The 23,455-nt window shown below is 38.8% G+C and overlaps 10 protein-coding genes across 10 annotated transcripts; 3 read left to right on the forward strand and 7 right to left on the reverse strand.

The window, feature by feature from the left end:
* Nucleotides 1-11: 11 nt before the first annotated feature.
* BATDEDRAFT_29439 (uncharacterized protein) lies at nucleotides 12-1,438 on the reverse strand (the record flags this gene model as incomplete). Its single annotated transcript, XM_006676668.1, has 6 exons — nucleotides 12-179; nucleotides 261-493; nucleotides 587-802; nucleotides 904-1,122; nucleotides 1,200-1,248; nucleotides 1,415-1,438. 6 exons carry the CDS (start codon nucleotides 1,436-1,438, stop codon nucleotides 12-14), a joined length of 909 nt encoding a protein of 302 aa, XP_006676731.1.
* A 1,313-nt stretch (nucleotides 1,439-2,751) lies between these two features.
* BATDEDRAFT_9826 (uncharacterized protein) lies at nucleotides 2,752-2,934 on the reverse strand (the record flags this gene model as incomplete). The annotated part of the gene is made up of 1 exon (XM_006676485.1): nucleotides 2,752-2,934. A coding segment is annotated over one exon (183 nt), but the record flags the coding sequence as incomplete, so codon positions are not given.
* Nucleotides 2,935-3,915: 981 nt separating this feature from the next.
* BATDEDRAFT_9730 (uncharacterized protein) lies at nucleotides 3,916-5,538 on the reverse strand (the record flags this gene model as incomplete). Its single annotated transcript, XM_006676480.1, has 8 exons — nucleotides 3,916-3,939; nucleotides 4,029-4,168; nucleotides 4,258-4,495; nucleotides 4,575-4,694; nucleotides 4,792-4,891; nucleotides 4,966-5,032; nucleotides 5,125-5,222; nucleotides 5,303-5,538. 8 exons carry the CDS (start codon nucleotides 5,536-5,538, stop codon nucleotides 3,916-3,918), a joined length of 1,023 nt encoding a protein of 340 aa, XP_006676543.1.
* A 179-nt stretch (nucleotides 5,539-5,717) lies between these two features.
* On the reverse strand, nucleotides 5,718-6,481 carry BATDEDRAFT_22671 (uncharacterized protein; the record flags this gene model as incomplete). Its single annotated transcript, XM_006676537.1, has 4 exons — nucleotides 5,718-6,008; nucleotides 6,079-6,157; nucleotides 6,257-6,325; nucleotides 6,435-6,481. The coding sequence occupies 4 exons, from the start codon at nucleotides 6,479-6,481 to the stop codon at nucleotides 5,718-5,720; spliced, it is 486 nt and encodes a 161-aa protein (XP_006676600.1).
* A 158-nt stretch (nucleotides 6,482-6,639) lies between these two features.
* Nucleotides 6,640-7,822, forward strand: BATDEDRAFT_22672 (uncharacterized protein; the record flags this gene model as incomplete). The annotated part of the gene is made up of 9 exons (XM_006676538.1): nucleotides 6,640-6,708; nucleotides 6,852-6,907; nucleotides 7,007-7,076; nucleotides 7,160-7,169; nucleotides 7,252-7,296; nucleotides 7,374-7,393; nucleotides 7,477-7,530; nucleotides 7,606-7,662; nucleotides 7,751-7,822. 9 exons carry the CDS (start codon nucleotides 6,640-6,642, stop codon nucleotides 7,820-7,822), a joined length of 453 nt encoding a protein of 150 aa, XP_006676601.1.
* Nucleotides 7,823-8,814: 992 nt separating this feature from the next.
* Nucleotides 8,815-9,633, forward strand: BATDEDRAFT_86574 (uncharacterized protein; the record flags this gene model as incomplete). Its single annotated transcript, XM_006676813.1, has 3 exons — nucleotides 8,815-9,160; nucleotides 9,238-9,337; nucleotides 9,411-9,633. The coding sequence occupies 3 exons, from the start codon at nucleotides 8,815-8,817 to the stop codon at nucleotides 9,631-9,633; spliced, it is 669 nt and encodes a 222-aa protein (XP_006676876.1).
* Nucleotides 9,634-9,770: 137 nt separating this feature from the next.
* Nucleotides 9,771-14,486, reverse strand: BATDEDRAFT_86527 (uncharacterized protein; the record flags this gene model as incomplete). Its single annotated transcript, XM_006676929.1, has 5 exons — nucleotides 9,771-10,369; nucleotides 10,437-13,609; nucleotides 13,699-13,929; nucleotides 14,042-14,127; nucleotides 14,250-14,486. The coding sequence occupies 5 exons, from the start codon at nucleotides 14,484-14,486 to the stop codon at nucleotides 9,771-9,773; spliced, it is 4,326 nt and encodes a 1,441-aa protein (XP_006676992.1).
* Nucleotides 14,487-15,181: 695 nt separating this feature from the next.
* Nucleotides 15,182-18,487, reverse strand: BATDEDRAFT_86108 (uncharacterized protein; the record flags this gene model as incomplete). The annotated part of the gene is made up of 9 exons (XM_006676930.1): nucleotides 15,182-15,401; nucleotides 15,479-15,714; nucleotides 15,806-16,212; nucleotides 16,359-16,622; nucleotides 16,711-16,827; nucleotides 16,906-17,409; nucleotides 17,538-18,206; nucleotides 18,268-18,409; nucleotides 18,470-18,487. 9 exons carry the CDS (start codon nucleotides 18,485-18,487, stop codon nucleotides 15,182-15,184), a joined length of 2,577 nt encoding a protein of 858 aa, XP_006676993.1.
* A 378-nt stretch (nucleotides 18,488-18,865) lies between these two features.
* BATDEDRAFT_86109 (uncharacterized protein) lies at nucleotides 18,866-19,748 on the forward strand (the record flags this gene model as incomplete). Its single annotated transcript, XM_006676814.1, has 6 exons — nucleotides 18,866-18,925; nucleotides 19,012-19,087; nucleotides 19,187-19,237; nucleotides 19,299-19,381; nucleotides 19,470-19,566; nucleotides 19,652-19,748. 6 exons carry the CDS (start codon nucleotides 18,866-18,868, stop codon nucleotides 19,735-19,737), a joined length of 453 nt encoding a protein of 150 aa, XP_006676877.1. The 3' UTR covers nucleotides 19,738-19,748.
* A 236-nt stretch (nucleotides 19,749-19,984) lies between these two features.
* BATDEDRAFT_34350 (uncharacterized protein) lies at nucleotides 19,985-23,447 on the reverse strand. The gene is made up of 8 exons (XM_006676703.1): nucleotides 23,171-23,447; nucleotides 22,998-23,039; nucleotides 22,547-22,878; nucleotides 21,777-22,425; nucleotides 21,561-21,693; nucleotides 20,778-21,443; nucleotides 20,586-20,704; nucleotides 19,985-20,515 (listed from the first exon to the last, which is right to left on the reverse strand). Exons 1-8 carry the CDS (start codon nucleotides 23,339-23,341, stop codon nucleotides 20,036-20,038), a joined length of 2,592 nt encoding a protein of 863 aa, XP_006676766.1. The 5' UTR covers nucleotides 23,342-23,447; the 3' UTR covers nucleotides 19,985-20,035.
* Nucleotides 23,448-23,455: the final 8 nt, after the last annotated feature.

Genomic DNA, 23,455 nt, shown 5'->3' on the forward strand with positions numbered 1-23,455 from the left:
ACACGATTTTATTAACGGGATGAAAATAATGCGTCAATGGTGCTGGTGAGCATACAGTACCGAGGATCAACTTTGTTTAAATTACCATAGCCAAGCATGGACAATCCGCACAGTCCAAACAGAGTATGGAAAACATCGGGATTGTCTCCAGGTCGGTCAGCGATCCCACCCTCCTCATCCTACCAAAAGTATCCCAAATACAGCTGGTGAATGCCAAATATCAACAATGGATCAGCATAACCCAACCTTGTTTCACTTACCTGAGAACTCAAAATAAACTCGACGAGTTTATCAGCATTGATCCAATGAATCCGATCAAGAATTGCAAGCGAAGACAACACCCACCACGAGTAGCAAACATCTTCAAGCTTTTCTGGTCTTCCATTTAGTCCACCACATTTTAGTTGTCGCTCAGCAAGCCACCATCCTAGTTTATCTCTATCTACCAAATGTAGCGCATCCAAAATTGCAAGCGCACCGACACTACAGAATACTACACATATCATCAGTCATACAAGACACTATCTCAAAGCAGCTGTTCCAAACTCGGATTCAACTCAGTAAATGGAAAAAATAATCTGCTCACTTTGTCCTGCATGGGATTCTGCTCCTGGAACACTACCAAATCCACCATCGAAATTTTGGCATGCGCTGAGATATTCTATGGCTTTTTTTGTGTCCACCATATCAAGCTGCTTCAAGATTGACAAGCATGAAATCGCGCAATAAATAAATCTCGTATCGACTTCTCCCCAGGCATCACCAGAGAATGATCCATCTGGAAGCTGTAAAGATTGAATATCTACCATATTAAACGATTGGATAAGAGTATGCATCAGCCACTTGGATTTAGATAGGGCGGATGGTACAGATTCAGCATAGATATCAAACACGTTGAATTACATTTGCAAGTTGTAAGCGTATCTACTTTGTCAAGAGCGTCAAATGTTGCTAGAATCTGAATAGCACTAAGAGTGAAAAGCAAGTGAGGATCATGTCCTGGATGTCCGCCATATCCACCATTGCTATGACGGCACTCGAGTACTTGAGAAATCACTTGGTTTTTGTCCAGTGCATCCATTTCCCCAAGTATAGCCAATGCAGTCGTTCCCCAGTATATTCCTGAATATAAACTGTCATTCAATGCTATAAAGTAGCAACTAATAAAATGTGATGGCTTGGAAATCAATGGTAGTTACCATTCAAACGCAAGTGACTGGTGAGCCAGTATTCCAGACTATCCCGTTTCTAATCGAATATAATCCAGCAAGTCAAAACCATATCCATAATAGTCATTTACAAATCTATTCACCAGTGTCGGCTCATGTTTTACACATGCTCACGACATTCAAGTGGTTCTTCAGTAAAATCTAGCTGATAGCAATAAATGCAATACTGCTTGCCTTGTCTAGACCAACAATATACTTGACATGAGCATCTTTCAGTAAAGTTTTGGTATGATCCATTTGGTGTAATCAGCAAGAGTGTTTAAATCTCAGTCTGCACAACAATTTGTTGTGGAAAATGCAATCTTGACTATAAAAGCTTTACAGCCAAATTCACGCAAAATAAAACTTGCATTCCAGTTATTGCTTCATACAATATTCATCATATAGTGTAAAAGCTATAGTTTTGAACTCGAATTGTTCTGTTTTTACTGTCATACACTGTATGGTCACCACATTCATCCATTGCAATTCAGATATCGAGTTCAAGTGCTCAATATTCTTGTATCTTAAAATTTCAGATCCATTCACGTTCTAGAGAAATAGTGCAATTTCAGTCATGCAATTGCTGCTTACATGCGATTCACCACTAAACTTTGTTAAGCAGTCGACGAGATTGAAGGTTTATTCTGCAAACACTCCTGTTTAGTATTCCATTTACGTGAATTGAGTCACCATTTGACAGAGCATCATACTAATAAACTAGTCCAAACCTATCATCATAAATACTTGTTTGATATTGACATCACTTTAATTCATTTTCATTGGTTTGTCTTGCGTGCGCATACTGTAGTTTTGCGTAATGCATCTGCATTGCTGGTCTACTGGATCTAGTTTGCGACTGTGACCGATAATGCGGTGGGTTCAAGCTCATTGGAATGGATGTATGGTGATCATTACTATGCAGCCCCATCATGATAGATTCTGTTGCCAACTCTTGTTTACTGCGTGTATCTTGAATCATCTGTCTGCGTCTGCCACGATGGCTACCACCCACCTCACTTCCATTGTAATCGCCATCATCGCAATACACGTTTAAATTTCTACGATCTTCATCACTCCATGCGTGTTCATGAATATGTTGGTTAGGGTTGGAGTGTTCGTCTATGTTTTGATGTAAGTATGTAAAACCATCTGCTGTAAGATTGCGTTTGTGATCCCGTGTAGATTTTAAAGGTAAGACAACTATCTTGGGCTCATAGTATCTAGTTTCCATATCCAATTCACCTTCTACATGCGTTAGTGGTTGAGCTGCTGCAAGCACATGTCCTGGTCGTACAACGCGTTGAAACTGGATAGATGGATGCAGTTGTGATGACTGCTCATTCACCTGTCGTTGCTGAAGCAATTCTATCTGATGTTGCTGCTGTTGAAGTTGAAGTTGTTGCATGTGTAACAGCACGGCCGTACTTTTTTCATGCATTCCCAGTCCTTGTTGTTGACTCGCACCCATGTCCAAAGCATTCAACTGTTCATTCATCCCCACTTGGTTGCTATCCCTAGGTGGAAACAATTTTGGATGATGGCGAGCAATTTCAACCGCTAGATCCAAACACAGTTCTCCAACAAATAGAAACTGATGGGTCAGCCATCGTAATGTTGTACTGTTGATACGATGAAGCGGATACTCAAAGTTTCCTGCGCGACGAATACCTGCAAGGACAGTCGAAATAAGTACCGCATCGCTCGTGAATGGTATCAGTCGCATGGATTCAATATATAAATAGAGTATAATAAACGAATCGAAATAAATTACGAACGAAACCAATGCTGACTGGCTAGGTATATACAGCAAAAATGCTTGAATAAAACAGTTTGGGCAAATGTCTAATAAAACATCTATTTTGGGTGGATTCTGTTATAAAACCGGGCACAAAAGCTTTCATCACTGGCAAAGCTTTGCTTAATGTTAATTTTGCTATCAGAAAAGCGTATGGACTCGAAAACTAATTCTAATGCATATAATCCATTGTGATTGATGATGATTGAAGTATGGTGGTTAATGAATCTAACAAAACACCATTAGCAATATGAAGTTATGCATTGGGTGGTTAGTTATGCAGTTCAGATAAACTACGCGACATGATAAACGTATTACACTCGTCTAATGATGGAGTGTATCGGATTGACCTACAAATGTTGTTTTGAAAACAATTATGCAATCATTGCACTGAGTAAACTGATGAATGCACTTGTATTGTAGAGACAATGTGGTGTTCAGACTGAGAATTGTCATGCAGGATCGACTAATAAACCTGTTAGTATTGACCCAATTACATGGAACATCAGCACAATCAATTCTTGACGAATTCTACAAACCTAAGATGAATGGATAATCATGGATTTAACATTTCCACTCACGAATCCATCCAGTGTGAACATAGTGTTGCAATAAAGTCAAAATACCAGCATGGAATCCTCAATATCTATCATTTGAATCAATACCCAAATCTCGGACCACAACGCATTTACAAATGAATGATGGTCAAGGAACGTCGAAAACATTGTTTCTGAAAATGAGATACCAAACTTGCATGAACAAAAACAAGATTTCAGCTGTCAAATTACACATTGCTATATATGTCCTACAGTTCAAATCTCAAATGAAGTAAATGCTAAATAATGGTATTTATTGCAGCCAAAACCCAACACGTTTAAAAATATGCACTGAAAGTCATCGAGTATCCGTTTACATTGATGGAATCCAAAAAGCCTGTAAAATAGATAGCAGTCCAAGTCATGCAAAACAAATCAGATCTATTCACAAACTAAATAAAACCCCACTAAACCATTGAAACTTACTAGATTTGTGTCGGCACTTGCAAACATGAGATGTTTTGGATTAAATGCAACAACTTTTGGTGGCTCGTGATGCCATTCCAAGGCATGAATATGGTTTCCAGTTTCGACTTCCCAATAGTGTATTTTTCCATCTTGTGATCCTATCGAGTCAAATCACAGTGATATAAATTAATAAAAGGTTTCCACGTTGAATCAGATCTATGCAGCATCCTGACTATACAAATAGTACCTCCGATTACAAACTCCGCATCTGGTGTGAAGCATGCTTCAAATGCCATGCCCATCTGATTCATATGACCCGTAAGTCGGTGCTTAATTCCTCCATTGAATGCATCAACAATGTACATGACATTAGATGTGGTTGAGATGAGAATCAATTTTCCATCATTTGAAAATGACATGTGTGTCCATTCTGCAGCAAAATCTAAAGTAATTGGATCTTTTATGGGAAAAGTAGCAAATGGTCCCTACATACCAATACAGATGAGCAAAATAGACCAGTCCTATACATAACAGGCGGATTAGCATAACGCGAATCAAAAATACCTTGTTGTATTCTTTGATATCGTAAAGGAGAATTTTACAAGAACCAAGTCCAACTGCAAAGATGAATCCACCTTGATCAAATGCCAAGCACGGTTGACCTCCGTCAGTGTGCATGAGTCCCTGTAATAGTTGAGCAGGTGGAATGTCCATTGATTAGCTGATGACCATCAGTCTCGACAATGCAGCAAACGCTGCGTATTACACATCAAAGTGTTACCTGGCAGTTTGGAGATCGTAAATCCCAGAACCGGACCGTGTCATCGAGACTTGCAGAAAGAACACTATCATCTTGTGGCGACATGACAAGCGACACGACACTACAAAATGATGAGTTGGATGGATTTGTATGTTATGGATCTATGCCTAAAAGGCTTTACAACATCAATCCTACCGCTTTTTGTGCCCTTTGTAATAGCGAAGGTATTTATTATCATGCAGTGACATGTACCTCAGTGCGTCTAATAACTCCAATCATACAAGGTGAACAGTCAATACTTGGTCAGGATAGTTGATGTTGAAAGATCCAATAGTGATGCCATCTACGACTCACCGTCTTCTTTTGTAGAAGCATAAATAATATTGGTTGATCGATGAGTGAATCGAGCCAAAGCACATCCGTATTTTTTACTGTATATACAATTACGGCTCCTATTGAAATACTCGAAACATTAATCCGAGTAGCGAATGAATTGTCGACATGATAAAGTCATCCAAGAAACAGTATTTACTTTCCACTGCGCACATCATATATCCGAATTGATTCATCCTCAGAAGCAGTAACACAGCTGTATCCATCAGCATCAAAGTCAATAGATGTGATATGGCGAGAGTTGTCTTTGAAGACTTTGGCAACCTGGAATTGACCAAGAAGTTCTCGACTGAGAGGAATTGGACTGGTGGCAGAGAGATGAGGATGGCTGGAGGATTGCAGAGTGTCCGTGTCTTTATTCCTGTTATTGTCCATATCCTTGAGACTACGGACATGTTTTTGGCTAGACGATGATCCGTACATTTATTATTTGTGCTTGAAGAGTTTCCAAGTCCAACAATTTATGGATACTCGAATCTGTCGATTTGCTCGTCATTTTTATTTGAAGTTGACCATCATTTATTTCAAGTCTCAATCTACTCGACTCAACCCAATCATGTCAATATTCTGGCTGATATCCACTGCATTTCGCTATCATCAGGACTCCTGCCTTGACTTTTGCAATCAAATGGATGAATCATTCCATCCGATTTTGCATAGTAACAATACCCTTTATCTTTTGTCATGATTGGTAAAACTAGTTTTTCGTTTGGATCATTGCTTAATTGTGGATGTCCTGGAATGAATCCATTTACTCGCTCCGAGTAAAACCGGCGATCTTGGCTAGTGCAATATGTCCAATCCTGTGTGGCATAGACTAATCCATCTGCAAACGTGTATTGAGTCTGAACAATACGACAGTTATTCATCAAGTTCAATTGTGATGATGCATTTGAAATCAGTCAATGTTCTTACATTGGACGCAACACCGTATGTCCAGGTTGCACTCAGCTTTCCACCATTACAAAAATAAATGGTTCCTGATCCATGAAACCTACACAATGGGTTTGTAGTCGATATAATTCATAGCAAGTAGCAAACTGTTTTTTCAGCTTGAGAAATATGATGTTGCAGTTTAATCGAGTATACATACTGGCCATCTTTGAATTGTCCAGCGTAGACATTTCCATCTGGAAAAGTGTACATTCCATCTCCTTCGATCCTATTATATTTTAGTAAAATGCAATTCGTAATCGAGTTATTTCAGTCGCGACTAGACTGATGGAATCGATGGACAAACACTGGTGGATGCAAGACAATTGTCACATTACCTGTCGTTTACTATTTGTGCATCAAACGGAGATCCTTTGAATGTCATTTCAATGTTTTCTGATGAGAATTTGGTTTAAAACCACCAAATCAGCCAACTGCCAACCTAAAGCTAATATTCTCAATGTTAATCACGTGATGAGTGATTAAATTTCACTTTTACGAGTTTAACAATCCAACGCATCGAATCTGCGTGACTGGATTATCATGATCAAGGCAGTACTTATATTCAATAATCAAGGCAAGCCCAGACTAATGAACTGGTATCAACAGATGGTGTGTGGTTTGATTATTCTTGAATGCCATTGATTCACACGGACCACTGCAACACCAATTGGCCTGTACATATCTTTGCATCCGCCTAGAATATCGATGAATGCACTTGGATGACCAACTTTAATTTGAAAAAATGATTATAGGATATTGGTCGACAGCAATGTCTTCTTAAAGAAGTTCATAGACTAGTACACAAGCGGTAAGATTTATTAGGATTTGAATCATAGATTGCATTGTAAAATGTCATGTCTTGGATCTTGTTGATTAGATTGACTGGTTTGCAAATATTATGTATTAGTCCAAACACTGTATGCAACTTTCTAAGCGGTGGTGCGTTGCTAGGCGAGGATGTTCGCATTATATACAGAGTAAGCTTATCGTTGCTAGATGGATCCCTATTTTTAAATATAAATAGCTTGTATTCATTCAGCACTTTGTATTTTTGATGTAGCATTATGCAAGTATGTGTATTTTTCCAACGAGATGACGGCTGGTGCTTTTATTTTCATTGCTGATAGTTGTGATATGAAACAATCTCTGTAGCACTTTATTTTGTATTTGTTGCAGATGCATCAGAGAGCGAACTAGGTAAACTCGTTTGTCAAGTGTTGTAAAACCGAGTTTCCTGGCAGGTTTTTATTAACAGATATGAATTATTTTTGTAGGAATTTTGGATTTGATTCAGGTACACTATCTATTACATTCAAGTATGTCTGGACATTATGCAAGCACATTAAAATGACAGTGCATCTATTCTTGATTGTGTAGGTGTTTGTTGAAGCTTTGGATAGAACGTTTGTCAATGTGTGCGAATTGGATCTGGTAAGCTATATTGGGTTGTATTGAAAACTTTGATGACTCTTCAATTTTGTGATACTAACTGATATGAACGATTAGATTTTTAGACCAGAGGATGTATCCCAGATTCTTGGTGAAGTCATATCAGGTGGATTGGTAAATATCTGACTTGACAAAGTTTGTTTTCACGAGAATATTTAAACATTCTCCAGTATTTTAAACTTGTTGAAAATATGATTGTTAGGTGCTGGAAACCAATATTCAAGAAATCATGTCGACAACACATACACGCAAGTCGTCTGCAACGCATCGATAGTTTCAATCAATATTAATATTGGAATTTTCAAATATTCTAGCGATAATACTAAATGGAATGATTGCTAAATGGGCCATGTGGCAATATTATTCCGAGTTTACGCTTGTAATGGTTTATCGAGACAATTGTGTGGTCAAGCTGTACAGATACATTGGAGCATAACTATATATTTTACTCTTACTATAAAGTACTGCGTGCATACAGTAACATCTATTAAACTATTACCACGTGTTGAACCTTGTCAGCAAACTCGCATATTTGAATGGCATGAATAGTATATAATGAACACCGTGTAATATCGTTTGGTTTGAACAGGAACTCACTTTAAACAGTCATGTGTGGTGATTGACTTGAACTCCTTTCATACACATTTTAAACCTGTTGCTTGAAATGACATTTTTGGGTTTAAAGCAGTTTTGATGTTGAGCAAGCGATTCATCAATCTTGGCTGAATTAAATCCTTGTTGGATGCTCGTCGAAAATGATTTGATTGGTATCACATACCCAAGATTGATTGGAATGGCTTATTTAGACTAATTTTTAATATTAGCCTTTGCATTAATACAACTGGACATGATTCACAAACTATAATTTTGAATTTGTTTTTTCTATTCACATCATAACTACATTTTACAATTGCCAGATTTACAGCAATCCAGACATTGGATTTGACTTTGATGATTCATTTTACATGAATAAGAATTAATCCAAATTTTAACATTCAATTCCATATGACTGCACATTCAAGTGCTACACTATATAGAGCATGCAGATCGCTTTGCCAGCCATTCTCCACTGCTAGTTATTCTACTATTCCATCTGTAACTACCGAGTTGCAGTATAAACAACTATCTCCTGTATTGGCAAGTCAGAATAGTTGATATTCAAGTCATCAGTGTGAACCATCCAGCTAACTATTGATTCAATCGCTGCAATGACAGGTGGTTGGATTGGGAAACTTTACCTATCCAACAACCCGACACTCTGTAGGAATGATTCTCTTGGATCAGCTGCTATCACATTTTGGTAAACCGTCTTTGCAATGGAAGACAGATCGATCAATGGGTGGATGGACTGCTGAAATACAGATTGATTCTACTATGCCTTGGGTTGCTCGATGCTTACAGACTACGAATGCATCTCGTAAAAAACCTTCAACTCCGTCACAACGATCGTCAACTCCAGTTTCTCCAATGTCTAATACACATAGAACCATACATTCCCCGATACAGTCCAATCCAGCAGATACACATACTGATGATCCATGGAAACGAACCATCACTTTATTGAAGCCAGCAGCACTCATGAATATCAGCGGTATAAGTGTGCTCAAAGCCAGTTGAGTTTCTTGATGGTTGTAATGTCGGAATATATCGTATGACTGATTCGGAAATAATTAAACTGCTTATACCCAGTAAAGAAATTGCACTTGAAACCAAGTGATTGCATTATTATTCATGACGATATTGATCGAAAGTTTGGTACAATATCTCTCAAAACCGGTGGAAGTGCAAAGTAAGTGGTCAAGACGATCAATCCTCAAACCTGAATATTTCACTCACGTTTGAATCGTTGATGTTGTGTTTAGTGGTCATAATGGCATAAAATCTGTCATGAGTTCGATGGCTTCAGATGCGTTTTTGAGATTACGCGTGGGTGTTGGACGACCTGAGAATAAGGCTCATGTAGCTCGTTTTGTTTTAGAGCCATTTGATTCAATCGAACAAGTAGCTTTACACGACTCTGTTGCACCTTTGGTTCATTCCACACTGTTTAAAACTTTGTCGCAAGATTCAATCTTGCCTAAATAATGAAACGGCATCTAAAGCCAGACAAATTATATATTATACTCTTGAAAGTTTTCTCATTCTACTCCTATTCAAACATGACAATAGTGACATTGTGTAAATCAATGGGCTTAAATTGATTGACTGCTAGTCTGTGTTCATCAACCTGAACGTGAGGTTTTTAATGTCTTTGTGGGTCTTGTAGATCGATCCTTATCTTTCATGCTACAAGTCATACTTGATAAACCAGTTTGCTTTATATTTCTAGTTGGAGTAGTGCCAAGTGCAGATCCAGATCCAGCTATAGGTGAAGTCTGTCGTCGTAAATGCGAGTATCGCATTGAATAAGCAATAGATTGTGACGAGTTGATGGTTGGCGTATTTTCAGATAGTCGTCGTTTGAAACCAGAGGCAGATGGTCCAGCAAAAGGAGATTGAGATGGACTCGAGTCATGCATAAGCGATGTGGTCTTGAAATTTTTGGTTGAACGTTTAGCTACAGATCTCCTTAAAGTAGTTGCCGATTTGATAGATTTCACAGTCGATGCATGAGTCAAGGACGAGGCTACATTTTGCGCAGATTCTGCAGCGGGTGCAACCACTGCGTCAGCTATTTTTTGGATGCGTCGAGTATTGTTTTGACCATCAATTTGAGTTGTAAACGCAATATTCTTGATTAATGATGCACCAGTAACAGATGAAGGTGAGGAAGATGCGGCTTTCGAGTAACTCGTAATTAATCGATCACGGATAGAAGGACCTAACATCCATTTTAAAATCAGTACTTGAAATCACTATTCAACTTAATCAATACTGCATACACTCACCTTTAGAAGATCGAAGCTGTTGACGCAATTTTTCCAAATTCGAATTTGATCCCAGCACTGGGTGATTGGCAAGTACTTTGGGTAAAGGAACTTTAGGTTTAGGTATTCCACTTGCAGGTATCAGTTTGTGACAATCAATCGGTTTCACATACTGTGTCAGCATTGGCCCAGATGCACCTGCAGAATGCCGTCTTATTGTATTGAGAGTACCACGCATACTTTTCAAAGGCACACGCTTGTCAGAAACTTGATTTACCTTGACAGAACACGCAGTTTTCGAAATCAAAGGAGTGATATCTTGCATTGCTGCTCGGGCTAATTTGTCCGATTCAAAAGCATCTTTTTCACTCATTTCTTCATTGTCCGAGTCAACTAATTCGTTGCTGTCCAAAGACTGTGATAATAACTCTGCTTCAATGGAGCAAACATCACTGGAAGGTGTGTAAACTGCTGTAGCATTGTGGCTCGACTCGGTGGATTTCCTAGAAGATTGAGATTGAGCAAGATCCGGTGATAGTGGAGAGTTCCAAGAGTTGGAAATATCATCAACACATGATTTTTTGTCATTTTTGTCAGAGTAGCTTTCACGAGAAGTAGAACTACTAGAATCATCACTTATAGTAGACATCATGGCATTAATAGTCAGCGGCTCATTGTCATATTTTTCCGAAATTTTGTTGGATTCCGAATAGTCGACGATCGATCTCTCATCATCACTATTACTATGTCTATCGATTGTGACTTTGACTGTATCAGAAAACTCTTTCGTTGCTGGACTATCTAGTCTGATGCTGCATAAATCATAATCCGTTACGACAACGCCATCTTCGACATTATAATCATCAGCATGATCCGTCTTACTGCAGGCTAAACTATCAGGATGGTGCTTTTGAGGCTCTTTCATTCCAGGCGAATGAAATATATAGTCGTCATCATCATCACCCATGACATTGGAAATATCATTTACATCAAAGAAACCGTGGTTACCGTCACGATACATAGTGTCACCATGCTTGTTTGGTGAAACAACACGATTTGGTGAAATGTGGCTATTTTGAGTATTGAACGAATCGTGCAAATCATTTGTTAAACTCGTTGGTAGATGCACGCAAGCAGTGTTGGATGCCATATTTCCGACTGTTTCGGTGCTAATCAAAGAACTCATGCAATCCATAGAATCAGTTAAATAAGATAGTTTGCTTTCTGGCTGGATTATACTTGATTGTATGGGGGATGATGGCAGCTTGCAGGTATCTGGCTGCAGTGAGGTACTTTCTGACAATCCTGCCTCGATTGTTTTAAAGTTTTGGGCAATGCCAGTTTTGATTGTATCGGTTATAGACGTTGGAGTTTGAAAATCATTTGAAACATGACGAATCTCGGCCAAATTTTCGACATCCATTGACAACATATTCAATGCATATTTACTTTGCGCAGTTTCATCAACTACAGTGCTAGGGCTTTTAGCAACAGAAATTGCTTCAGAGCATGCTTGGGTTTCAGATACAAGTGCAACGGTGCCAGATTGAGAGGTTTGAAATGTTGTTAAAGGCATAGTTTGAATCTTTTCGACTATGAGGTGTGTGTGCATGGGCAATGATGTAGACCTTTTTATAGGCTTTAGATTTGACGTGTCCTTTAGCATCTGAACAGAAAATGCAGGATTGAGTAGAGTATTGTCTTGACTGCTTGACATTTTTGGTGTTGAGCATAATTTTACTGCTGATGGCATGGGCTGGCTCAAACTAATGTATGATGCACAAGATGATACATGAGTTTTGTTTGATAAAATATCAACTCCATTTTTAAGCATGGATGTGGTAGTTGACACGGAGTTGGATACAGATCCCTTATCCTCATCCAGAGATCGCAGTGTGTTTTGCATTTTGTTGTTAATCAGCAACGCCTTGTCAGTCACTACAGATGTGTCTATATGCTTGTCCAACAGAGAATCAGTCATTGTAATATCTTGGTCATGATCAAATGATTTGTCCTCGGAGGTCTCCAAGGACAGCTCATTTACGTTCCTAGATGCCAACTCCTTTTCGCTATCACTGACAGTAGTCGCGGCCAAATCGGTTTCAACTTTAAGCGATGTTACAGGTGTGCCAGTCAGACTAGAAGTAGGATCAAGTATATGGCGATCAGGGAATTGATTCTTGATCAAAGATGGTTTTACAGTATTCTGGGACAAGGGTTCTGCAGAAACACCAATGCTAGATCCATCAGAACCGCTGTATAACTCCATTGGAAGATCAGTAATCTCAAATCCTAAATCGTCATTTTCGTCAATTGAAACACTATCCACAAGTCGATTAAAAGAAACTAATGGTGTTGATTTGGTGTCAGGACGACTTTTAGTCGTATCAGATTCGTAATCATGACATTCGACTGTAGAAGTAGATGCGACTGCATGGTCAACACATGGCGGTTGAATACCTTTATGTAATTGGATAGATGAAGTGAGTGGTCGAGTGTGTAATGCAGACTTGACATTGTTCACGCTATTAGGGCCATCACTTGACATTATGTCTGGAGACTGTAATGCACTTTGTGATTGAAAGCAGTTCTGATGATGATTTGATGGTCCGATCGGCTGTGCAGATGTGTGGTGAGAGAGTAACTGCGATTTAGTAAATCCAGTATCATTTTGGCATTCTTCAGCTATAAAACATAGCATGTTTAACGCGGAAACGGTCGAATCGGCTTTTATGTTTGCTCCACTCAATGCAAGCAACAGAGTTTGTTCAGATACTGGCATTGGGTAGTTTTTTGGTTCAATGGCATCTATAAGAAGCCCTTGATCCGATGAAATGCCAATATCTTGATCAGACAGTTCAAACAACTGCGGAATGCTGGTTACTGGAAGCGATGTTGTATTTATCAAACCTTGTGCATGTTGCTGTGGATGCTTACAAAGATCCACAGATTCTGGATCATTTGCTATTTCTTTTAAAGATTTAAAAGCCGCAACAACAGGCAACAGCTTGGACTGTGTCTGCTTTGGCTGCATAGGCACGTTCGATCCACTGCTTTTAATAGACTCTGATTGAGAAGACGATTTTCTAGACGAATCCAAACAAGACACAGATTTTTCGCTTACAGTGACCAATGGAGTAGATGCACTCTTGCAGAGTTTGGTGGAAAGCCGAGTTGAAGACGACTCGGTGATACTAATTGATAGGATATTAGCGTTTAAATAACAGTTGAATAAAACGGATAGCAAATATACCACGAATTCGACTAATCATTTGACACATACAGTTGAGATAATACATTAAGCAAGATCTTGATATCTGGATGATTGGAAGGAGAGATTGTGTTTGTAAACATGGGTGGAGATCCTTCTGAGCCTATTATAATCCAATCATCGATATAGATGGATGGAATAATATGTAGATGTTTCATAGTAAACTGTAGTTTATATCGACGTAGCGTCGATAAACCTCCTCTAAATTGAAGTAAAAACTCTGGTCCATATGTGTCCTGATATCTGGTAAACAGTATTTAATACCATTATTAAGAGTGTCGAGTCAGTGATACTGAGTATATCAATTGATGATGTATTGAATGGCTAAAACAATGATCAAGCTTGACAAGCGTACCTGGCAATCAAGTTTTCTGATAAACTCGCTTGAATCGTAACACCTTGATCGGCTATTTCCAAACAATGTGCAGCATTTGAATTATTCTGAGAAGGACAAGATATAATCTACATAACACTCGAAATGTGTTAGAATTCGATGATTGATCATCAGTTTCCAATGCATGTGAATGAATCCAGACAATAATCAGAACATCAATGCACATTACATTCACAATCTGAACATTGTTTTTGCAGTCTGACCACTCGGATAATGTATGTAAAGTATCCAGTCTTGACTGGATTGATGCATTGTGATGATGATTATTTCCAAGTGCAGAATCCAGTCTATGTGATTGGGATGCAGCAGCACAAGTAGAAAGTTGCTGATGGAGAGTTTTAAGTTCAGTTACCAAGAATCCAGACAGCCAGGGTCTAATCAGTCTTTCTTTTGAATGAAATTCCATCAGATTGACACTACTCGTCAACCTGTTCAATCCTTCAGCAATCGCACAACTTGCAGTAAGAATTTTGCATGTCCGATTCTGCATTTGGTTGGCAGTCACGCTTGACCAAGTTGTCCGACAATTGTTAAATAATTTGAATTTAGTCATTATTGAATACTCGTATCTTGACTGAAAACTAGTGCTCGACAAACTTTCAAGTTCGATCGCTCGTCTAATTTGTATGCGTTGTTTCCAGTTCGTTTTATTAATAAACTGTCAAAAAATAGTCATATATTCTGCCTGATTCATTGTGAAATAATCCAAAGTTTACTTTGAATACAAAACAAATATTCACATTTCTGTTCCAACACACCTTTGATATCTTTTCAACCTCCAAACACTGGATAACTGGAATGGAAACAACAATTGTATTCCCGAAATGTTTTCTTGGACTAGAACGTATCTGATATTAAGATACAATTTCAATAAAACAAATAATCCATTTCCAACAACGAATATGTAACGATTGTTTATTCCAAGACAATCAGTCCAAGATCAATACAGAAAAGTGTCATTTTACGTGAATACGACTGTAAATATAACAAAACATCTCATCTTGTCAGCATAACTCGTGTTTCTCATTCTCAAACGCAGTGGGTTACATTTACAAAGCTATAGTCAAATTTCTTGATCATATACGATGTTATTACTAAAAACTAATCCGATATAGTAGGGGATTTATGCATCTTGAACGAGTCGGCTACTTTGGTGCCCTTTTTTCTGGAAAATTTGAGTATATTGGACAGAGTGACAAACAGCATCAATGCAGTAAACACCACATCTGATGCAACAAATGGAGACCAATATCCATAAGCAATGCAAACACTCGCCAATAGATAGATTATAAGCGTTGTTTTACGTGAGTTGGGCTCATTACTAAAGTTTCAGAAATGGATTCAACATGATCAATAAAGGTGTTCAAGTATCCATGAGTATAACGTGTTTATACTTACATTCGAGTTGTCCAAAATGGCCACAGTCGAAAAGAATGTCCAAAAGCAAGCACCAGTTGAAGACATGAACCAACCACTCTGCTCATGGAACTTAGTGCAATCCATTCTATCCATCCGCCATGTCTGATTGTCGCATGTGGTGATGTAAATACACCTACAGCAGACAAAGACAACACGCTAAACGGAATCAGCATTGCTGATAGCATCAGCACAGTCTGCGAAGCAGCAACATCATCCTATATCATCCACTGGGAGTCAATAAACATAGACATTCAATTACATCATAAAATGATTTGCAATGCATTGTGGTATCGTTGTAAAATTTACCTGAAAACGTCGATATTTGGATTGGTACGATGCATGCAAAAACAAATAAGTAAAACAGAGCAAATGAACCGTATGCCATGGAAAAAATATCACGGCAATACCAACAGGCACCCATCCAGCAATACCAAGTCGTAAACTAAACATTACGCTCAACAGGGAGCCAGCCACTTGTCCTAGTCCCCATGTAAAAAACTCAAGCAGCAAGTGCGTAACATATATAATACTTGTTGATACAGAAAACCAAAAATGTAAACCAAAAGGATTGGCTAGATCACGATGGCCCAAAAAGATGGTTGAAGGATTCAATGTGATTGTAATGTAAGGGTAAATCAGATCCAAAGCAAATAGAAATAAATACGTTGGCATAAATAGTCGATCCATTGAACTTTGTAATGAAAGTATTCGCTCTGGAAATAAAGTAGTCAGATATTAACAAATATTTAGACTTGGCATGACAGTATCATCAAGTAAAATACATGCACAATGATACGCTTTTCATACATACTTTGATCATTTAGGCTATAAAAATAGGGTGACGAGTATAACAACATACTCGCAACAATCATGGCAGGCAAAAAAGTGATAAAGTCGCCAATCAGCAGTCCCAAACTCGCTATCCAATGAATTTTTATCCGAATGACGGATGTCTTGCACGATAATGGAGACGCCAGTGCCATTTTCAACCCAGATTTAAAGTCTAGATCGCTTGGACTATGGTACCATGATAAAATTGTGTCTGAAATATTCGAAACAAATTTAAAATCGTTTGAAGGCGGTGCACCATACTCTACAAAGGGTGGGAAAGTTGGATGTTCATCTGTATACGCAAAAAGTGTAAATATTCATACTATATAGCCGCATATACTTTTAGAGAATCATGCATTTCAAAACAAATTTAAACTTACCACACTGGGGCGTTATTTTCACAAGATACTTGAGATGATTGTCCTTGATTCTTGGAAACACAAAGTGCGAAACAACTGCAGACGTATCTAAAGTAACTGTTGTTCCAAAAATCAAATCTAGCAAGTCATGTCAGCACATACAATGATCGAATTCAAGCGCAATGACGCTTTAAATATGTTACAATGCATATTTACCAAAAGTAGATATAGCCACGCTATGAGGTTCATCAAAATCATCAAAATTAGCTTCGACAAATCCAGTCGAGTCACTGTGTTTCTTTAAAAGTATATTAACATTATTTTGAGGCCCAAACACTTCGTTTGTGTTGACTTCTATCATAGTCCAGCAAGGTCTCCCGTCCTCTCTCAAATCGGATAATCTTCGAAACATAAGTTTAAAGGGTTCTGTAGTGGATTGAGGAATCTGTCTTGCCAGAGATTGACGTAGATTGTAATAGACTGGCAGCTCATCAGTGACGGACTGTAGTGAAGCTGCAAGTATATCGATTGGAGTGGACGCTGTTTGATCCAAAAGTGAATCATTGTTTATATTGAGCGAGCAGCTGCTAGTGACTAAACGAAACATGCGTTTCTTGGCTGAATTTGCACTGATTGAGAATGTATGGGTTTTAACGGCATCATCTGCCAAATCGGGAATGCTGAGAATGCTGTTATTGGTAAATGTGGTGCTACTGATCTCTAAGCGTTTCTGTTTCATGGGGGTTAGAATTGCTTGAATATACCAAGCATATAACGTAGACAAGGTATACAAATTAGATTAATCATGTCCATAAGATCTGCACTCAGTTATATACCAATCTACCAACCATTATGCAGTTTCGGAGTGTTTAAAAACGCAGTTTTTAGTATTGACATTCGACGATCTACATCCAACAGACTGTAAGAGTCATTCCAGTCATGCAAGTCAAACATTGCATCTGCTATTTTTTCAATAAGCTGGTTGCACCATAGAGCCCCTTCATGATCAAATGTAGCCCAGACATTTGGCATAGCAGTAGCATATACGCCAAACCCTCTTGAAGGATCAACAATTCCTTTGATATGAGTCAGTTCCGAGTTTAAAACCGTGTCTTTTCTCCCGCTTGCAATTGAAACCACAGTTGTGTTTTGAATAGATATAGTATTGATACTGTTTGACCAGATCCTGTTGACGTGGGTATATAACGCATCGATATGCATGCTCAATGGCACAGGGGGGCGATTGTGTGGAGATGAAAGCGTAATGATGGACTGGATGGTTCCTGCTGGAGCGAAAACTGCAGAGTCTAACAAAGAATCGGGATATAGATCTTCCAAGAGTGGGATCAATCTTGCAACAAAGCCGCCCATGGAATGGCCAATAATATGTACGGATTTTGGGCCATGTTCCAAGTGTTTGTATTTACCCAAAATATGCACAATTGCCTCGCTAGCAAATTGTGCTTGAAGGAACAGTGCAGCATCTGAGAATGCACCAAATTCCTTTTTTGTATCCACTAAATAAGTTGAAGGGTTAAAATGCTGTCTTTTAACCGTGATGAAGCCTAGACGACTTACTCGTGAAAATATCAAAACCAGCTACACTCCTGCCCTCGCTTCGTTTCCATTGTATGACACGATGAGCAGCAGAAGCAAACGATTGAATCTGAGTGTAATCACCAGCATGACCAGGAATAAACAGAACTGGGACGCCATTTAACTTTGAATACAAGTCATTAATAAGCTCCAAACTCACAAGGCAACAAGCAGAACAACACACCTGAGCATCTTCGTCCATGTGTTTGTACATTAAATTACCATCATTCTCTCTATGCAAGTAAAGAGAATAATGGTTGCATTTATAGTTCTGACTGAATATAAACTTGGATTGTAGAATGTAATTGGGATGAATATAGTTGCCATCGCACTGTTTTGGAGCAGTTTTGTATTTAAAAAACGAGAACACAGACAGTCCCATGAGGACTGACGTGGACAGAACCAATACAAGCCATTTCAGCTGAAGCAATCTTGCCAATTTGAATATCGACATGCAGAATTTACTTGATATTTGCAAGTAAATTCTGAAAATCAAAAACACTTTTAATCGTGTTCAAATATGGCCAAAAAATTAGATTTTCACTTTGTTGCTTTGCATTGAATTCTTACCCTTATCGTCATGGATTCCCTTCCGCATGCATTCGAGGCTGAAATGTCGCTCTCTCAAGAGGAACTGCAGGTATGAAATGCTATAGGAATTCAGTCTTTTTAAAAGTTGAATTCAATGGAATCTTGACTATTGTTTCGTATTCATTTCATCGCAAGACCATTCGAGACCTGTACAAGAAAGAAGGAGCTGCTGTTTCTCCACAGGTCAAGTTTAACTATGCTTGGGCATTAGGTAATTTGCAATGGATTGAGTACACTGCTGTATAACATATGGTTTGATACTGTGATGATCGATTCAGTAATGATAATGTATTGTATTTTCACTCGACAGTTCGCAGTACAAAAAGACAAGACCAACAGCTTGGTGTGGATCTACTTCATGGTATGTGTTGTCGAAATTGCAAGAAATTCGGATTCCTACTCATGTGTATGTGATAATACAGCTATATATCGTGAAAATCCTGGACGAAGACGGGAATGTCTGTACTATTTGGCTCTTGGCGAGTACAAACTTGGAAACTACACCGTAAGCATCCTTTCAATCCATCACGGATGTATTTATCCCATCTCGACTCGGTACTAACAATCCATTCAACGTTGAATGGTTTACTTAGAAAGCTCGTCGGTATGACGAAACACTACTGAATATGGAGCCGAGCAACCCTCAAGCTCTGGCACTCAAAACATTGATCGCTGAACACGTTCAACAAGGTGCGTTGTTTGGTTTTGATTTTTAGCGTTAGATTGACTGCTCGACTCATTACATGTTTAACACATTTGGTATGCAATATTGTAGAGGGTCTTGTTGGTATGGCCATTGTTGGTGGAATGGTTGCTGTTGTGGGTATTGTCGGTGCCATGTTTATGCGTCGTAAAAACTAAGCCTATGAAATACAAGATTTATTCATATTCATTACTTGTTTTATCGATTACTTCTTTTGAGCCTGTAAATTCTATAGTTTGATCTCGACTCTGTTGAGCAGCACGCTTTGTATTAATTTCAAAAGTGCATGATTTTGACATGAACCATACATGACAATCGTTTTGAATTCGAGTACATGGATAGGGTTACGAGGTATTTTCAAACAGTTGATGCTTTAATGTAGCGCCACATTTTACACTGTTGATAAAGTAAGCATCATAGTTCATTTATACAGATAACAACATTCATTCTATTCAATCAAGATTTCGGTTCAGCAGGAATATTGCTTGATGTAGTATGCATGGTGATGTGATTAGACTCGTCCGATTCATTCGATTCATTCGATTCATTCGATTCATTCGACTCGTTTGAATCACTATCAGACTCGGTTTCTTCCGATGTTGCACTCTCCTCATCTGATGAAACATCATCCAAGGCTTGTAGTGCAGAAACTGCATTCAGAATCTCTAGATTAGCAGGTGGACCTTTTGGTATCTGATCTGCCACCGTAGCATCGTCGCCGCATCTAGAATTCGTAGCACTACTGCCTTCCCTTGCACTTCCAGAAAGGCTGCCTCGCCCACTAATTCCTGATAAAATATCCACCTCGAGTGGATTGTCCGAGGCTAGAAAATCATCCAGAGCGACCACTCGCTTTATTTTTTTGGACTGAGTTGTACGTATGTGTTTAACTGTGCTGGTCACAACTCGATCTCTATGCCATTCTTCATTTGTTTCCTGTTTGAAAGGGGATAAACATGCTTTGTGAGTTGTAGAAAAGAATCTTTGGTATAAAACATAGACTTACTACTACAACGCGAAGGGACGCATTCGAGGGTACTGTTGTCCAAGGTGGTAAATCTGTATATCCATCCACCCGTGTTCCAACAGCGTGTGACAATGTGCCAGTTCGAAATGCAGCCAAAGCTAAAATGGGATAGTTTAGTACAACGTGTGAATCAATCTGAGCTTGAAAAAGATAAAAGTACATCAAATTTACCATCAAAAGGATCGGCGGGCTTGGATACACCTTGAGATCCAGCTAAAATCTGCACAAGTCTGCATAATGTTGCATACCGAGTTTCCAAATCATCCTTTTCATGGTCCTTGTCATCATACAGATAAAGTGGTCGATGAACCAAAGCAGCCAAGAATCTCGCTCGATCCCTCACATCAAAATTCAAATCATACCGTGCAAGCTCTAGCACGTACTCAAAACATAGACGAACCACATTCAGCACACGTGAATCGCATGAAACCTGCATAGATGTGTCAACAGCTTTCCCCATTTCCATATGTATTTTGCAAGTTTCGAGATTCACTGCAACACTAGCTGCTAGATTCAGTGTCTGCAGTTTTACTACCTCTCCCTCCGTTACAAACGATTTTACAGCCACTCGTAAAGCATCTGGAGCAATCAATGGAAGGGAAGTGACGTAGTGGCCAATGAGCCATAATACAGATGCCTTGGCCATTGAAACGGTTATGGAATCATATGATTGGAAAAGCTGTCGAATTACTTTTGTCGTGGTAGTAGATTTATCCCCACTTTGTTTTGTATCAACTGTCAATAAAAGAGATGTTTCCGCTGCGTTGTGTGCGTCAAGATCAGACCTAGCTTGTAGTAATCGACGCAAAACAATAATAACTTCGCCCACAATCGCAGCTAATTCAAATGTAATTAGTGGTTGAGTTGTACAATAGAACGTTGGTGAGATTCAAATATTCAAAATCGCTCTGATCTGATAGTTTTGAAAAAGTAAATTAGTTTCAAATTAGTTACCATTGGGCTCAGATACTAGAGCAACTAGGGTTTTAAGACTCTGATCAATTACAAATGGAAGTCGACTAGCAAGCCGTCCCCAAACCTGGATCGTTCGTATACATAGTTTCTCATCGGCATTGGTCACATACGCCTAAAACACATTGAAAAAATTAGTGTCTTCATGAACCAATACATGTATCAACGTATAAACCAAAATTGATAGTTTGATCTTACTTTGAATTCGCCCAGCACAAACTCCATGTTTTCTTTGCATACAATGCATTCCATAATTTCAAGTTTCAAGTCACGTATAACCGGAATATCACCATGAAACACAGCAAAACAGTGGCAGAATTCTGAAAACGCACCAGGAATAGTCTTGCATATCGACAAAATAACCAGCAACACTGCATACTGATTTTCTCTAGAATACCTAACCAGTCGAATCAAAAATGGAACGGCCTTGTTGAGATCAGCCATGGATCCAGTGGTGGAGATTGCCGTGATGACTGTTAGAACAACAGATATATTGCGCGAGTGAAGAAGCGGTTTGATTGAGCTGATGAATTGAGCATGATCGTTGTCTCTATATGAGGATTTAAAAGCAGGTGACTCGGATAAAGCAGTGGATGCTTCAGTGACTGGAGGCAAGAAATTTACGCGAACGTATCGCATAATCATGGTCATGATCTCAATTTGGCCCCACTCATCACAATCTATCATAAGTCGACATAGTTTATGATAGTGTTTGTGAATAAGATCATATCGATCTGGACAGATTCGGTTAAGAGATGATACAGCAGTCCCAAGAACGACAGTAGATTTATCATTTAATAAAAGTACTAGTAGTTCAATCAAACAGTCCTTTTGCATTGGATCCAAACTGAACGCATCATGTTGATAGATTCAATAAACAATGGATGAGTGGTTGTTAGAAACCTAAAACCACTCGATTGACAACTGGCTTACAAGAATGCTGAAATTCTGTTATGCAGGATAGTTACCTAAAACACTTTGGAATGGCATTTGCAGCCGCCTTTCGAACATACGGCGACAGATCTGACACACCCTTGCGCAAAGCCAATGTAATAATTGGAGCAATGACTGGTACACGAATGCTAGACATGACACGCAAAGCCATAGCTCTAATCAATGGGTTTTTATCCGTCATGTCCTTTTGGAATGTATTGATGGACAAGAGCGCCAGATCCGGTTCTTGCTCAGCATAACGAAGCAAGTAGATATAGACGAGCTTGCGGACATCGAATGACTGAGATGCAACGTTTTTGATGACATGTGGAAAAAACTCGGATACGTTGTTTCCTTTAGACATGAGCTATTACCATTGTATGGATAGATGATTGAATGTAAGCCGAATGGACGGAAACAGTATGATTGCCATGCATTCAATACGATTGAATAAACGTATAATAATCCAACTCATTGAGCACTTACAGCTACCAGTCGCTTCATAGCATCGAGCTTTTCCTTGTCAAACTGGATTTCAACGCAGATGTACATGATGAAAATCGATTAGTTTGGCTCAGACATCGAGTTGAAGATTCATGCATAATGACATAGTGCATCACTTTTCCAGCATAGTAACAGACTAGACTTTGTATAACTACCTTTGAATTAAGACCAGGCAGAATATCAGCAGTTTTTTCCTCGGCAGTTTCGTACAGATGAGCAGGAATGCCGACCTCTTTGGTCTTTTCTACAATCTGAGTAGTGAGCATCTGAGAGAATCTGCCAGCTTCTGAAGCCAAAGAAGTAGCAGTGCGTACTACAGAGTTCATGATTAAAATTCCAGATATTGTAGTAGCTCAAGCGAGTTTCCGACTTTTCATCCAACTCGAATTTCAATTGTCAATCAACTCGGCCTTGCATTACAATCTGCTCTGCATTCAAGG

This window comes from Batrachochytrium dendrobatidis, assembly GCF_000203795.2.
Source record: "Batrachochytrium dendrobatidis JAM81 unplaced genomic scaffold BATDEscaffold_2, whole genome shotgun sequence".
NCBI classification, from domain to species: Eukaryota; Fungi; Chytridiomycota; class Chytridiomycetes; order Rhizophydiales; genus Batrachochytrium; species Batrachochytrium dendrobatidis.

Coding starts and splice junctions, on each gene's coding strand:
- BATDEDRAFT_34350 (XM_006676703.1), bottom strand. CDS start 23,341: ATGAACTCTGTAGTACGCACTGCTACTTCTTTGGCTTCAGAAGCTGGC. Junction 22,879..22,997: donor CTATGAAGCGACTGGTAGCT/GTAAGTGCTCAA, acceptor CAATGGTAATAG/CTCATGTCTAAAGGAAACAA. Junction 21,444..21,560: donor TCTAGTATCTGAGCCCAATG/GTAACTAATTTG, acceptor CATTTGAATTAG/CTGCGATTGTGGGCGAAGTT.